General features: G+C 45.6%; 1 protein-coding gene across 2 annotated transcripts in view; it reads left to right on the top strand.

The window, feature by feature from the left end:
- The first annotated feature begins 8,491 nt into the window (after window positions 1–8,491).
- Window positions 8,492–17,086, top strand: part of NUTF2 (nuclear transport factor 2) — a 38,375-nt gene continuing 29,780 nt past the window's right edge. The window contains exons 1-2 of one of the 2 annotated variants that reach the window (XM_019505869.1): window positions 8,492–8,585; window positions 12,316–12,442. In XM_019505869.1, the coding sequence (XP_019361414.1) occupies window positions 12,344–12,442 (99 nt within the window). In that variant the 5' untranslated portion in view covers window positions 8,492–8,585; window positions 12,316–12,343. Of the gene's footprint in view, window positions 8,586–10,925; window positions 12,079–12,315; window positions 12,443–17,086 lie in introns of those variants that run through there. The other variant, XM_019505870.1, reaches the window with a different exon arrangement.

The raw sequence follows: 17,086 nt of genomic DNA, 5'->3' as shown, positions 1-17,086 counted from the left end.
GGGTATGGGGTGGTCGGGACCCAAGCAGGGTTGCCGGGGGTTGTGGTGGGGTGGGGGGGGGGGGCTCCTGCTGCTGCGTATGTACCCCAGGGGAGGCATGGGGTGTGCATGCCCCCCAGATGTGTGCACAGGGTGGAGGTAGGCTGTTGCTGCAGGTTGGGCTCTGGGACCCACTGCCTGGGGAGCTGCACAGTGTCATGTGCCTGTCACTGCCCATGGAGGCCCCTGAGGGCAGGGCAGGGAGCCCTGAGCCTGCAGTGGGCTGACTGTATCCTCCCTTGGCCTGCACATATGGGCCCCATACCCTCCCCAGCGGGTTGCTTCTGGTGCCCAACTCATCCCTGAGAGTCTGCACAGGGGTGGAGAGCTGGCCCCCTTGCCACTCCCCAGAAGAGCCATCTCTGGCTCTGTCCCACTTCCCCAGCAGTCGCACATTCGCGCCCCAGGCACCACTGTGGGTAGGCAGCGTCACTAGCCCCAGCTGGCAACGCTGCCCCACTCCCTCGCTCATTATGGGGGCCTCAATCTGCTCCCCCCCCCTTTACATTTACCTGCAGGCAACTGAGGGAGCTGCTCTCCACTGCTGTCTGGCTGTTTTGCTGGCCACGCACATGTGCACACGTGCATGTAGGCGCTTCCTGTGTCTCATGGCTCCCAGCCCCAAGCAGCCTCTTGCAGGTTGGAATTCTGCCAACCTGCAAAGGGAAACTCTGGGTTTCCCATGTTTTTCTTCTTTAAAGGAGAAAATCTGCTTTTTCCATGGCAAATGGAAAACCCAAATCCCCGGATATGACATAGCAAAGCCATGAAAAGATGTTGGCAGCTAAACACACTGGTCAGGAGAGGGCTTTGAGAGTCCAGTACAAGAAGGAAACCAGTAGAGAGAGTCATTGGGTGGCTCAGAATAAACTGAACTAGAGCTGAGCTTCCTGGAAACTGCCTCCAACTGCTTCTTCAACAAAAGTTTATCATGATCTGTGAAGGTCTCTGCTGGGGTAGGTTTGAAGAAGCAGAGCAGCTCTGTGTCCATTTGTCCTACGCAGGGAAAACAGGTAATCTTTAATTTGGGCAGAGAAGAACTTCCTCTAGCTCTCCCTCTTTTGTTGAGGGGAAGCTTGGTGTCCAAACAAACTTGTTAAGTAGGCAGTTCTCAGTCAGGGACCATTATGCCTGTGTCCTAAAGTACCTAGTGGAGCGCTTGGTTGAAAAGGTTAAAATCAAGGAGGAGCTTATCTGTTGGTGGTGCCTGATGGATCTGAGCTCTGCCTCCTGAGCTGGGAGAGGGCTGAAGACCTGTTGCAGAAGTTGTATGCTCTATTTCACACTGAGGTGCCTGAACAGGGGAAGATTGTTTTTTGGAGTGTTTGACTTGCTGTTGTCTCTTCAGCTTAGATTCATAGTCACCCATGGAAAATCACAGTTGTGAAAGGGAATCCAAGCTAGAATTCATGTCAGATTGACAAAGTTTAAAAAAATTGTTGAGCCTGTTTATTACACTAGAAATAACTGTATGGGAAGGGGAAGCATAGCTTTTTCCATCCATACTGCTACTAAAACAAGGAAAAATCAAATTACTCTGCAGTTTAGGATCCCTAAGGAGCCTATGGCCTGAGGGACTATATCAAACAAGGAATCATCTGTGGACAGCTAAAACTGACATATCTTTGTGGTGAAGAGATCATTCTCCCCTGCAGGTATTATGATGTATACAAGCCTTCTGGTTCCTTTTGACTTTGCTCCAGTAGGAGGCCAGAAACAAGACAGTGACTGAGGATAAATAGTTGTTTTTCTCACCAGTTGAGGGCAATCATTGTAGTGACTTGAATAGATGATGCATGCAAACCACCTCTCTCCAGCTCCTTAGAAACCACAATTACAAACTGTTCCAGGGAATGTAGGTAACCTCAGACAAGCTGCATGCATATACATTTTGGCTGCTATTTTGGGTGCTGGTAGTAACTTTAACTTGAGTTTGTATTTTTAGATTTGATTAACCTGGTTTCTACTTAAAGGAGAAGTACAGTGATTTGTTTTAGAGAGTATATGTAAGTGGCTTTTGATTCCTGGGGTTTTCAGTATGATGGAGAATTCCAAGAATTCCAGTCAATTCAAATGGAATAATTCTTCTGAGCAAGAGGTTTGGAGGATGATCTCGCCATAGCAAACTCCATATTCTGTCAGAGCAACAAATGGAAGACGGCATGGATGCACAGTGACTCAAGACACTGGCACCTGAATGACTGTGTCATAGTGTGTGCCCAGGACTGGTTCAATGTCCATATCACCAGAGCTATGACCAGCTCAGATGACTGCTGGACTGATTATTGTTTTAATACACTCCATCACCTAAACTACTCTGACATCTGTTGGGAGGAGCAGCCAAGTCAGCCAAATCTAACCACTCACGTAGGTTCTTAACCTGCCTACAGGACCTCCACCTAACACAGGAGGTATACGATCCCACTAGGGGAAACACCTTGCTAGCCTTTGTGTTAGCTACGGCGGATGACTTGGTGGGGAATCTGCAGGTACAGGGTAACCTAAGGGATAGTGACTACTGATTGTTTGAATTCATTATCTGGCGAAGGGTGGGTAAACTAACCAGCAGGGCTGAAGTGCTAGACTTCAGAAAGGCTAACTTCAGTGTGCTCAGGAGATTAGTTAGTGAGGCATTAAAGCACAAGAGCATTGGTGAAAGGGTGGTTGTTCTTCAAGGGAGTGGTCCTACAGGCGCAGATGGAGACAATCCCATTGTGCATGAGGGGGGAAAAGGGGCCAAGAAGCCCTCTTGGCTGAACAGGGAAGTCCAGGAAAGCCAAAGGGCAAAGAAAGAGGTATACAGGCCGTGGAAATGGGGTAGCTACGAAGGAGTAGTTTATCTCCCTGGCTCGCACTTGCAGGGAATCAGTTAGGAAGGCCTAAGCAGGATTAGAACTTAGGCTGGTGACAAAAATTAAGGACAACAAAAAGTCCTTCAGGTATATAGGGAGCAAAAGGAAGGCGCCAGGTAGCATAGGACCTCTACAGAACAAACTGGGACAATTGGTGACAGGGATGGGGGACAAAGCTGAGCTCTTTAATGAATTCATTGCATCTTCATTCCTAGACACAGACCAAGACAAATCTCCAAATTGGATCATAAATAGACACAGGAGGGACACCAGCCCACGAACTGTTAGTGCAGACTTAGTGAAAGGGTACTTGGAGGGGCTGGATGTGTTCAGATCAGCGGGTCCAGATGAACTTCATCCAAGGGTGCTGAAGGAATTGGCTAGTGTCATAGCAGAGCCGCTGGCATGGCTGTTTGAGCACTCATGGTCTCTGGTTAGGTCCCAGAGGACTAGAAAAGGGCCAGTGTGGTTCCTATTTTCAAGATGGGGAGGAGAGAGGAACCGGGAAACTATAGGTCAGTTGGCCTCTATCCTTGGGAAAACTCTGGAAAAAAATATTAAGGATCACATTTGTGGGAGCCCAGCAGGGGAAATAATGCTGAAAGGAAATCAGCACAGATTCATTGCAGGCAGATCCTGCCTGACTAACCTTGTTTCTTTTTATGACCAGGTTACAAAATGCTTAGACACAGGAGTTGAGGTAGATGTCATCTATCTAGACTTTAAGAAAGCCTTTGATACGGTACTGCATTCTGTTCTCATAAGTAAACTGACAGGCGGTGAAGTAGATGATTACATGGTCAGGTGGGTGTCAAATTGGCCTAGGGGTCGCACCCAGAGAGGGGTGGTGGACGGATCGATATGCACCTGGAAAGCGGTGGGCGCTGGAATCCTGCAAGGCTCAGTCCGTGGACCGGTGCTATTCAGTGTCTTCATCAGTGACTTGGATGAGGGCGTGGAGAGCACCCTGTCCACGCTAGCAGATGATTCCAAATTATGGGGCAAAGTTAACACACCGGAGGGTAGGGAATGGATCCAGGTGGATCTGGACAGGTTGGAAAAATGGGCAGAATGAAATGGGATGCAGTTCAACAAAGACAAGTGCAAAGTGCTGCACCAGGGCAAAAAAACCCACCAACACACAGGCTGGGGGATGACCTTCTCAGCAGCATGGCAGCAGAAAAGGGATCTTGGGAGTCGTAGCTGACTCCAAGATGAACATGAGTTGTTAGTGTGACGAAGTGATCAACAAGGCTAACCGCACTTTATCATGCATTAGCAAATGCATCGTGAACAGGTCCAGGAGGTAATGCTTCCCCTCTGTGGCACTGGTCAGGCCAGTTGGAGTACTGCATCCAGTTTTGGGTGCTGCACTTCAAAAGGGATGCGGAGAATCTTGAGAGCATACAGAGGAGAGCCACTCGTATGGTCACAGGCCTGCAGAAAAGGCCCTACAATGGGAGATTGAGGGACCTAGATCTCTTCAGCCTTTTCAAGAGAGAGCTGAGAGATGATCTTGTGGCTGCCTATAAATTCATCTGGGATGGGCAGCAGGGATTAGGAAATGCTCTGTTTACTAGGGCACCCCTAGAGTAACTAGGAACAATGGCCACAAATTGACAGAGAGCAGATTTAGGTTGGACATCAGAAAGAACTTCACAGTAAGAATTGCCAGAATCTGGAGTGAGCTTCCAAGGGAGGTGGTGTTGTCCCCTACCTTGGGGATCTTCAAGATGAGACTGGACAAACACCTAGCTGAGGTCATCTGACCCCAGTGCTCTTTCCTTCCCAGGGCAGGGGGTCAGACTTAATGACCTACTGAGGTCCCTTCTGACCCTAATATCTATGAATCTATATCAAGTCATGTCACTGCAAAGCAGTGTAAGCAAAAGAAGCAACCAAGGAAGTGATTCAGTACTGAGTGATTGAAAGATTCTGCTAAAAGTGATCATTTCCAGAAGCACCTTAGTGAGAAACTCTCCAACCTCCCTGATGATCTTGAGGCCATGGATCATTGGGAGGGCCTCAAGAAAGGCATATATGAAGCATGTGAAGAATCTCTGGGCTTTTCCACAAAGAAACATCAGGACGATTTGATGGGACTGATAAGGAAATTTAAGCTCTTATTAACAAGGAGAGCCTTCAAAGCTTGGCAGAATGACATCAACTCCAAACAAAATCAAGACACTTATTGCACTATTAAATCAGAGACCCTGAGGAATATTGAAGAACAAAAGAACGAGTGGTGGGAGGACAAAAGAAAGAGATCCAAAGGTTTGCTGACATCTACAATATGTATAGTTTCTTCAGTGCAACCAAAGTTCTTTATGTATCAACATACAAGGAGCTGCCCCCTGAGGTCTGAAGATGGAACAACACTCCATGGAGATGGTTCCCTTATCAGTGTATAGTAGAAGAACCCTAACATCTATGAATCTGTGTCTATGTATAGTAGAAGGAACAGTTTTGAGAGCTTCTGGACTGAGATTCTAATGTTGAAGATAATGCCATCAAAGCCATTCCACAATGCCCCATTAAGGACTGCCTTGCAGACCCACCAACCTGTCAAGAGGCCTTGAAAATCATTTGGCAGATGAAGAACAACAAAGTGTGTGGTCCTGATGGAACACCAGCTGAAATTTGTAACTAGGGTGGGGAAAAAAGCTGATTTATGACATTCTGGAATCATGACCAGATTCCCAGTGACCTGAGAGATGCCGGAATTGTACCCATATTCAAGAAAGGAGAGAGAGCAGATTGCAGCAATTACCTGGCACTGCACATCTGCCTATAGCTGGGATGCCTCTCCACATTCTTCTCAGCAGACTCAGTCCCCTTGCCAAAGAGATTCTTCTAGAGTCCCATGTGGTTTCAGACCATTCCAAGGTACAGTAGACATGTTGATCTTTGTTGCTAGACAGCTGCAAAAGAACTGCTGAGAGCAACATGGAGATCTTTATGAGGCCTTCTTTGACCTGCCTAAGGGCTTTGATCCAATCAATAGAGAGGCCCTTTGAAAGATCCTGATGAGATTTGGATGCCTGCCAAAATTTGTTACTGTCATCAGACTTCTTCATGACAACATGACAGCAACTGTTTTAAGCAATGGCTTGGAAATAGATCCCTTCACTGTTAGGATCGGAGTCAGTCAAGGATGTATGATTGCACTAACACTTTTTTTCCCCATTTATATCTGTGTTGTTCTGCATCTCATTGCTGATAGACTTCTATCTGGAGTCAGGATCTAGTATTGTATGGACAGGAATCTCTTTCACATCAACCAACTGGTTGCAAATCCAAAATAACCAAAACTTCCATTACTGATCTTCAGTATGCTGACAATTTTGTCACGTGTGCCCACTCAATTGAAGAACTCAGTGTCACTTGCCTGCTTCTGTAAAGCGTACAAAATGCTTGGACTCACTGTCAACTTCATGAAAACTAGTATACTTTACCAACTTACCTCAAGCCATCTAGCTGCTCCCTTACAGATTGCAGTTAAAGGGCAGTCCTTGGAGAATGTTGAGCATTTCCCCTACCTGAGTAGTCACCTTTCTCAAAAAGTAAACATAGATGATGATGATCAATACTGAATAAAATCTGTGAGTGCTGCCTTTGGATGTCTTAGAAATCTTATCTTTGTTCATGACATCAGGACCCAAACCAAACTTCTCGTGTACCAAGGTGTTGTCATTCCTACCCTGTTGTATGGGTGCAAAACTAGGATGACATTATTAGAAACACTCGAAACCCTTGGAATGTTACCATCAGTGAAGTCTTCAGAAAATCCTCCATATTAACTGGAAGGACAGAAGAACCAATGCCAGTATTCTGGCTCAAGCAAACACCACCAGCATTGAAGTCGGATTTATACACCGTCAGCTCTGTTGAACAGGACATATTATAAGGATGCCTAATAACTGGCTCCAGAAACAGGTCCTGTACTCCCAACTCATGAATGCTGAACCTCTCTAGAGGTGGATAGAAGAGGAGATTCAAGGACACCTTAAAGGCCAGTCTGACAAAATGCGATATTAACATAAGTACCTGGGAGACTCAAGTACTGAATTGTCCCCACTGATGTCATGAAGTACAAAAAAAAAATATCGACCATTTTGAGCAAACTTGCCTCGCTATGGAGGCGAGCAGGCAACAGAAACAAAGGGGATCCACTCTTTCCTTCTGGAACTGTATGCCGTATCTTCTCAGATTGGCCTCTTCAATCATTTGGACTCACTGATGACTTTCCTGTCTAGTAGAAGACTGTCATCCTTGTATCGAGGGACTGCTGACTGTGACAAGTATGATGGATGGTAGGGAGAAGGACTGTGCAAATGGTGCTTGCTCTTTATTGTTTCCAGTTGCCAGGAGCAAAACAGGAGGAGGCTATAGGTGAAAGGAAGAATAAAAGAGACCCTGGTTTAACTTTCCCAAAAGAAGGGTTAATACTTAGATTGCCCCCAGTATGTATCCTTATACTGGTTAAAACTAAAGTAGTTTAATACACCATTTCTTCTTGGGAACAGCCTTCAATCCATTTTAAAATAGCTTGTATTGATTTTGTTTAATCCAGAAAAGAGTTGGCATAATCTAAATCAGAGTAAACCAGGTTTAATTTGGTGCTATTGGTTGCAAAAGTTTTAGCTTTAACTGAATTGGCTTTAAATTTATTTTAGTTAAATTGCAGTGATTGTAGAGAAGAACTTATGGCACTAATGACAAAGTATATCTAGCTGGGTTTTTAGTTGTAGCCGTGTTGGTCTAAGGACCTTGAATATCTACCATGGTACAGTCTCCTTTACCTTTTGTCCCCTCCCCCCCGTCCCCCCTGCACTTTCCCTAATTTCCACCTGTTTACATTCTCACTGACATCCTGCCACACTTTTAGCTTCTTTCATTCCTTGGAGTCTCAGAACAGCAGAGACTCCCTATGCCTGAAGAAGGGTGATTGCACCCAAAAGCTTGCAAAAAACTTTTTTCCAGCTACTCAGTTGGTCTAATAAAAGATATTGCATCTCCCCAAAGAACCTTGCCTACCTAAAGTACATCTAGACCTTTTCTGAAGTGATTTGTGTAAACAATTGATGTAGCTCCCATGTGGCTCTTCTGCAACTAAGTGGAAGGAGACATGACCGTAATACCATCTATGAGATTGTCTACTGAAAAGAGTAGAGTTCTGTTTTTGAAATCCTGTTTGGCTGTAAGTGAGCATATATTCAAAACATCCCTTAGTACTAATCTAGTAATATCTCCATAACTGAATGGGACTGGTAACTGCTTTCTGCTCATACTGTTTCCAGAGAAGAGTTGACTGATGGGATGAAGAGGGCTGGAATAGCACTTCCTCCCTAAATACCTGAAAAACTTGCCATATATATCAAGAAGTGGTGGTTGTGAATTGGGGCCTCTACTCTTGACAAACTAAGCACAGTACCTGTGTTTGAGGGTGGCATGAGAGGTGATAATGTTGAGCACTGGCTATCCCAAAACTATAACTGCTTTGCATATGTACATTCTGAACTTGAACATACAGCTTAAGCTGCATAATCATGGTTAAGATGTCTGATTCCTGTTTTCTTTGTTTCTGATGCTTTAGCTTTTTAGTGGCGAGATGTATCTGCAGTTGAATTCTGCCTAGTCTGCAGTTTTTCTTTCAAGGGACTCTTCTAGTCATCAGTGTCCATCACATTAAAGATGAGTAATGACTTTCTACCTCTGAATTGATTTATCTAAACAGTAGCATTTGTTGGGATTTTTTTAAAGCAGATCTCTCAAGAAGATGAAGCATCTTTAATATGGTGTGGGGGGGTGTTGAGCGAGTTGCTTGTATGGGCCAGTATCCACACCCTACTGAAACTGGTGCAGCTAAGATGGACTGGCCACATTTCAAGAATACCCAACACTCGCCTGCTGAAGAAAATCTTCTACAGTGAACTGTCAAATGGAGTTTGCTTTTGCGGCATACCAAGCAAGCAGTACAAGGACACCCTAAAGATATCCCTAAGGAGTTTCAGCATTGACCCGGAGTCATGGGAGCAAATCACTCGTGACCATCCATCCTGGAAGTCGTCAATCCAGAGTGGAGCACTGGCCTTCGAGCAGCGGCGTATGGCAGAGGCAGTGAGGAAGCACATGCCCAGGAAAAGGAGGACTTCTTGTGTCCAGTCCTCGTTGCTGTCCTGCCCCTGCTGCAGCATATTGTTCAGGGCAAAGATTAGGCTTATAAATCGCCTGCGTACCCATGCAAGCTAGCCTCCACCCCCCTCCTCTCTCTCTTTTCTCTCTCTCCTTTCTCCTTTTTCCTCTCTCTCTCTTTCTCTCTCCCTTTTTCTTTCCCATTTCCTTTCTCTCTTCTTCCCTCCCCTCCTTCCCCACTGGATGCGGTTATCTTTGCTTGTGAAGGATGAACAACAACACTTGTACAGGCTCTTCCTAGTGCTAATGTGAGATGGCAGACAGTGAGCAAACTTCCTTCATGTGGCTGTCTGGATTCACTTCATAGTGACCCATAACTCTTTCCAGTTCAGGACTTTTGGGCAAGCATGGCTAGTCAGATTGAGTTGTGTAGCAGTTCTGTAATGTAGTGTCCGTGGTGCGTTTAGATTGAAGACATCTGACACTTGGACAGAATTGTAAATATGAAAGGCTAGTACCATGTGCTTCTGAGATACTCTAATCCCAAGTAGTGGTTTGGGGTTTGGAGTAATAGGGTTGGAGTGGTACTTGTAGCTGTGATGGTCCAAGAAATATGCAAAAAGCGAGGGCTTTTTTGTGATACTTTTTAAGGTAATGGAAAGTATCCAGGACTGTTGAGTAAGTTTAGGCTGTCAGCTGCTTAAGGAAAGCATAGTCGTTAGGGTCTCAGTCTGACCAGCACTTCTATACCTGAGTTCAGTGTTGGGCTCAAGTTTCACAGAAAGTCTGGAATTTTTCCTGTGCCATGTTTATACAGCACCTCGTACAGTAGACTACTGTAGTCATGATTTCCAGGTTCTGTTATATTTTAGATAAGTGTTTGCACTTGGCCACTTCTTTTTCTAGAGTGTATGGCAGGCTAGTTCCTTCTTGCCTATATCATCAGTCGGTGTCCAAGAGGAGCTGTGATTCACTGCAATCAGGAAAGGAATCGTACAAAAATATTTCTGAACTACTACCAGGAGGTTGCTTTGTTAACCTTATTTATATGCCACCCTGAGCCTGTCTTTAGGAAGAGTAGCATATACACCAAACTAAATAAATAAAATTGTTAGTGAAGATGATTTTGAGGTAAACAGAATTAACAAGGGAGACTCTGTGTGTCAGGAAGGAAGAGAGCTCTTTGGGGTGCTTGTGAAACCAGAAGATTAGAGATTATGCTTTTAATAATAATGCTTTGTCAGAGCATCAGAGAGTGCTGTCTGACAGCACACCTATCGTAAAAACAGCTTTTGACTACTTCTAAACACTACTAAAGTAAGTTTGCAAATATTCAGAAAGTTTCAGCATCTATTATTTGGTTCCTGAAAGGAAAGGTGAGTTCTGTTAGAAGAACAGGAGGTTCATCTGGGATGCAGCTGAAGTTTGGCTGTTACTTTAGAACTTCTTACCACTTAGTGTCTTCAGGAACGTGGAGCACAGAAGTGAGATTAAGTGAACTGTGTGGATTTTTAAACTACCTCACACTCTCTTGCACAATGCTTCTCCTGGACTTGTAGCTTTTGGGTACTGTTGTTTAACATTCATTGTATTTCAGAATGTGTACATAGTTAACATAATCGTCAAGGAAGCAGCAGTGGTAGAGTTAGATGGAGTTTTAAAACTTTGGGGTGTCTTTTGGGGGGCCTGTTGTCTGGGTTGCTTCTCTTTTTTTTGTAGGATCCCTGAACTTTTCTGGAGAGCATGGGATACAAATCTACATGATGAAGATGATTATTATGGCAGATGCATTTTACTGTATATAAGTTTGGTGGTCTTACTATGAATTGGGAAATGCTTCCTTCCCCACATCAGTTATCCCTGAGAGAAAAAGGGTGAGAATTGCTTCTCAAATTTTACAGATCCCTTGCAGGCTAGCTAGAAAAAAAATTTGCCCTACTCAAAACCTACATGCAGCATGCTCAAGAGGTTCTACAGTCCTTTCAAATGTCCTGATCCTATACAGGATGTTCAAACTACTGTTTGGTTTGTCTTTCCATTCTGAGGTGAAGTCCATTTTCAGTGTCTGAGAAATAATCCTCCATGCAGAGATCCATAAACTTCTAGAAAATACCAGCTAGGTTTACCATACTTTCTGAGCCTCCTGCCTGAGGGATTACTCTCACATTATGTTCCACTGAGTTTTCTTGGTTTGGTTGTTTTAATATGGATGTTCTGTGGATGCTGTTACAGGAAATCACTGCAGGTTATCTCTCCAAGCCTCTGACATCATAGCACTGCTTTGGTGATTTCTGGTTGTCTCGGTGCTTACCAAAGTGTGGAGAATCTAGGTTCACTGAGTAAGGTTAGGTTGATGGGCATAACTTCCTGAGAGAGTGGGAACTTTTGTCATTTTATTTACAGATTAGGAAAATGTATTATGAGGCTTTATACTCTATTGTCAGAGCAAGGTGGCAGATGATGTTGATTCTGTTAACTAGGAACATCTTAACTCCTACCTTTCAATTAGCTGTCCATATTGCATGCCATAGTATTACCAAATTTTATCTGCAGACTTTACAAGTAGGGTTTCTCAAGCAGTGTCAGTTCCTGTGGTAGGGTACCATTTGATCTGTGTTTTGAGACCATTTACTGTAGGATAGTGATTATCATCCGCCTGCATCCTTAACTGGTGCTTCCGGTTTGATTGTTACTTCAGATTTCCCCTCCTACTTTTGAATAGCTAGCCTGTATGGACTGTTTCTCCACCCCCAGTACCCTCTTCTCCCAGTTCTGTTGTTTGTTCTGATAGAATATGGGCTGGTCTAAGTCATGCCTTTACAAAAAGCATACTGAAATTCAGTTGCTATACAGGAGATAGCAGATGCTGACACAGCAGTGAGATTAATGTACAAAACAGTTTAAGATGACTGGGTTCACTGGTTTGGAGTTATTGAGAGAGCTGTTTGGAGAACCTTTCAGAGACAGCTGTATAGTGGCATTTGCCAGTTGGTAGGTGCTACATTATTGGTACCATCAAAAGCTTCATTCTCCATTGCCAGCATGCCAAGGAAAATAGGAGCTGTCTAAATGCAAATGTCTGACATCTGCAAACACGCTGCACTACAGTTGCTATATTGCAGCAGCACAGTTCTTTGCAGTTCCACTGTTTAAAAGCCTGGAGAGTGGGGTTTTGTTCTTGATTGGCTGGAAACTGGAAGGCTTCAAGTCTCAGTTAATATTGTTTACACATTAAACATAGCATTTAGCTGCTCCTGGATGTCACTGTTCTCCCTCCTGATTTTTTTACAGTTGCTGGCTCTGGCTGAAGATTCAGAATGGGAGACAAGCCTATTTGGGAGCAGATTGGATCCAGCTTCGTACAACATTACTATCAGCTCTTCGATACGGACAGGACCCATTTAGGAGCAATATATGTAAGTACTTGTGGAAAGAGGGTGGTATGTCCCTTTGACTACTTTAAATTTGCTTCTTTTCTGAGGGGGAAGAAGATTCTTAACCTCTATTGGATTTAATTGATGTTTGTCCTAAATGCTTGCACAGCAGTGACAGATAGGTTTTGTTCCAATTCCTAAATATTGATCATCTTAATCCTACTTTCTGTCTTATATCTTTGCTGGACTCTCTCATTTCTATTTAATCTCTGGAGTATTTTTTCCAAGTTATACTTGTAGCTGCTAGTGATGGCAAATTGTGACTGGTAGTGTAAGTTGTCCCATGGTGACATTTCTTTGTAGAAGCCATAATTCTTGGCTAGAATCAGATAAACTTGAGCTCCATCCTGGAGTTGCTAACTCAGTGTGACCAGCTTTCTGTGTGCCAGTCTGTGTACTGGGAGCAGGATCATTCTGTTTCTTGTTACAGAAGGGAGTAATGTGGACTACAGGATTTAACACCCCCACTGCCTGCTCTGTGTCTGAATATTTATTCAGGTTTATTTTTCAAGGACTGAGGGGTTATGGCAAAGTTTTTGTGCTGTCTGTCTGCTCTTTACTTATTGTGCACCTCCAGACTTTCCCTTTCCTGGCTGCACAGGAAGCAAGCATAGGCCTGTCAATTATGGCTTGATTTAGTTTGTTTCCATCTGTATCTGACAGCTGCAGCTTATGACTCTTGGAGCTCAGGCTGTATTTTTCATCAGAGCACAAGAATTTAAAGCTTGTTCATTTGGCTCCAAGTTATTTATTTGGCTTCCCAAATTAAAGCCATCTGTGACTGTCTTGCTTCCATTTCCACAGCAGTCCTACCTTGACCAAATCCCTAGCAGGGTAGAGAGACCTGAAACAAAGACAAAAGCTAGGAACTGTCTGTTCCATTGCCTTCTTTCTGCCTTGCACTGAGAGAGACTCTGTTACCCAGCAGCGAAACTCAGGCCAGAGTGCCTCCTTCTGAGGATTTGCAGGGGAAAAATGGTGCTTTCAGAGCCCCATCAGTGCTATCTGTCTCTGTTATTGGTCCTTGCTCCCTCCAATTCATGATACAGTTGTCAATTGGCATGGTGGAGACACTGCTCCTGCATCCTCTACAGTAACTCCCTTGAAGAAAAAAACATCTTCTAGAGGTTGGGCAGGAGTTCAGCAAACCATGCCACCTGCCACTGTTTCTCATTCTGCTCTTCTGGCACCTGTCTCAGCTACCATATCTACCGACTGCAGTAGTGAATCAACAGGTATGTATCACATTTTTTTTGTAGATCTTCAGACAGTGTCCAGAAGAGACCTTCACTTGCAGAATTTCTTCAGTGATTGCAAGGTCCCTCTAGGACATAGGCCCTTTAATTATCCCAGTTATGCTTTGCCCTTCCTTTACAAACCTAAACAGCCAAAGACTTTTGTAGCCCTCAAATTGTCATTCTTAAGCTGAATTTGGCAGTTAGAGGATTTCTTATTAGCTCTTTTTCCAGTTGTACCCACACTTGGCACATATTGCTGATGGCCATGCTTACTTTCACACTTGCTGTTTTCTAACAAAAGAAGCTCCAACCAAGTTTCAGCCAAGCTCCAACACTTTTCCCCTTAGAAATACCTGGAGAACCCAGAACTGTCAGACTTGGACCTATGTCATGCTTAGAAAGCCAAGAAATGAAACCCAGACTAGAAAGATCTTTGAGTCAGTGTATTGTGACCGCTTACAGGAACAGCATTTAAAAGAGCAAACAGCCCTTGTTCCCAGAGGAACCTAAATAAAGATACTTTCAAATCATCTGAGGTCTGCTGACTCTCAACAGGTAGCAGAAAACTGCTGCTGGAATGGACTATTTTGTTTCTTGGTTTGGTTGAAGTCTGGGTCATATACCGCAGAGCCACTTGACTCATTGCATTGTGTTTGTACAAAAACAAATTATTGCTTGAACTTTTGGGAATAGATTGTCAAAAGACATGGGCCACGAGTAAATCAAATCATCCCTTGAAACATAGAGCAGCTAACAGCTGTGTTACTTGGGCACTCAAGTAGCCAGTGTGAGGTTCAATCTTTTAGTGGGCTTTTGAAGTATGGCCTTGGAAAAAAGTCCTCTGTTTCATAGTATAAGCAAGTTGGTCTATGTCAGTGGTGTTCAACTTGTTGGCCCTGTGGGCTAGATAAGCGACCCAGAGCTGGTCTATGGAACAGATCGAGCCCTAGACACCAAAATCAGGCCCTGGGGCCTGGTGTCACCCCCTCCCTGCCCTGTGTGCCGGGATGGGGCCCAGTACCACCCCGTTCCTGCCCCACATACTAAATTTGGACCCCAGGATCCCAGTGCCGTACCTGCTGGGATTGGGTCCCTGAGGCTTGGTCCCTGGGTCTCTTGCCTAATCTCTGCAGGCTGGGATCAGGTGCCCAATCCAGCGTGCAGGGCCAAGGGCTCTCCATGGGTGTGGATGTTTGGCAGTGGGAGAGCTCCCCCTGCCACCATGGGTCTGGATGTTTGGCACTGTTGCCCCTGCCACCAAATTTCTGCACCCATGGGGAGCCCTGTGTGCTGGATGACAGCGCATTGGCTGGGGGTTGAGCACCCCTTGTCTCAATGAATTAATCCTAAATGCCAGCTCAGTGAGATACATGACATGTATTTAAATTCTGATGGCTGTTGTCAGTATTTATTAGACAGTAATTTGTTGTAGTGATTTTGACAAATGGTAAATGAAAAAGAGCAATATTTTACTGAAACCAATACTAACCACTAGCAAGAACAGCCTGGAAGGAACAAGGTGGCGCAGTGTTCTGTGGCATAGTACAGTAGCATGGATTAAATCATTACTTTTAAAAACTTTTGTCTTTAATTGCTGCAGTTACTATTTTGTACTAGTGTGTTGTGTTGTTTTGTTTTTTAAATAGCTTGATTTTTTTTTTTACACAGTTAATGTGTTTCATAATTTGTTTAACTTCATGAAAAGCCCCAGGATCCCTTTTTTGACTAGAACACACACAAAGTTGACAAGCTCATAGCAGGCACTATATTTGCAAACAGCAACATATTCTGATTAATTGAACAACTAGAAATTGGAAATGTTGAAATGCTTCTGTCAGACTATGCTGTTTTATTAGGGCTTGCAATGACCGCATGTTTCCAGCATTAAGAGTTTCATAGAAGGCTGAGATTTCAGAGACTCTGAGGATCTGAGAGTGTCCAGGTGAGGGAGCATAATTTTTGCAGTGATTTCGATATGTTACAATAACTGCTGAGGGAGCTGTTTTCGTTGCATGACAGATGTCAGTATCTCTGCTCTCCGCATTCATCTGAATAGTTGATTTCAATTTGAGACCCCTGGCAGAGATTCAGTTAAACGTTCAGTTCATGGATTCATAGATGTTAGGGGGTGGAAGGGACCTCGTAGATCATCGGGTCCAGCCCCCCCTACACTAGGCAGGAAAAGACAACTGGGGTCAAGTGACCCCAGCGAGGTGACTGTACAGCAGGGGGGGGCAAAATATGGCCCGCCAAGAGCTTTTGTCAGGCCTGCAGAGCCCTTCAAAACCTAGTAATGGCAGCTGCCTGTCTAAAAGCCTCCAGCAGCGGTCAGTGGCACCAGCTGCAGGACCTTAGGCTGTTTACTTGGGTTTTGGTTGGGAGGCAACCAACCCTGACCTCAGCCTGACCCAGCTGGCCTCACCCTGCCCCTGGCTCAGGCCACTTTGCAGCTTAAGAGGGGCGGGGGGCTGGGCCAGAACCTGTGGTGCTGGTGAGGGGAAGGAGAGTCTGGGCCAGCTTCTGCCTCCTGCACGGGACTAGAAAGAACCTTGCTGTGCAGGTCAGCCCAGGAAAGCAGCTGTTGGGCTGGCTTTCCCCATGCTGTGTCTCTCGGGCCATGCTGGGTTGGGCTGGGTCGGCACTGGGCAGGGGAAGCAGCAGCTGGGCCGGCTGTGCCATGTGCAGCTCTGGCCTGGTCAGCACCAGGGTGGAAAGGTGGCAGCTGAGCTGTGTGCCACTTGGGACTGGCTAGGTGGGCTGGCTGAGGTAAGGGGAAGCTGCGGCTTTGCCTTGTGCAGTTTGGGCTAGGCCGGACGGGCACCAGGGAGAGAGAGAGAGCGGCTCCTGGGCCGGTCCCGAGCAGCACATGGCTCAACTGCCACTTCTGCTGGCCGTGCCGACCCGGCCGGGCTCTTCCTGTCCCCAGCAGCACGTGGGAAGTCAGCTTCGGCTGCATGCCACTTTTCCTGGCTGGGCCCTTCCCATCCGGAGCAGCATGCGGCTGAAGCTGGCTTCCCACGTGGTGCTGGGGACGGGGCTGCCCGGACCAGCAGAAGTAGAGGCGGAGCCTCCTGCTTTTTGGGACCAGCTGACGCAGGTAGGGGGAAAGTGCAGCCACACCTGGGGAAGGTGCGGCTGGGCCGGTGTCAGTCCCATGCAGCTTGATAGGGGATGGGATGGGCTGGCACTGGGGAGGGAAAGCTATGGCTGAGCCCCCTTCGGCTCAAGATGGGATGGGTCCTACAGCGTAGAGGGGGCTGTGCTGGTGAGAGGACCTGAGCCTGGGCTGGGTTCTGCTGTGTCACAGGAGGAGGGTGGGGTGGGCTGGGATGGGTCAGGACCAGGTCATGCTGGCACCAGTGAGGGGTGGGGGAGTTGGCCAGCTTTT

The sequence above is a fragment of the Gavialis gangeticus genome, unplaced genomic scaffold, assembly GCF_001723915.1.
Source record: "Gavialis gangeticus isolate Ggan-Ray unplaced genomic scaffold, GavGan_comp1, whole genome shotgun sequence".
In the NCBI taxonomy this organism is placed as follows: domain Eukaryota; kingdom Metazoa; phylum Chordata; order Crocodylia; family Gavialidae; genus Gavialis; species Gavialis gangeticus.
The sequence above is the reverse complement of the archived record's forward strand: the minus strand, read 5'-3'. Positions and strand labels throughout refer to the sequence as shown.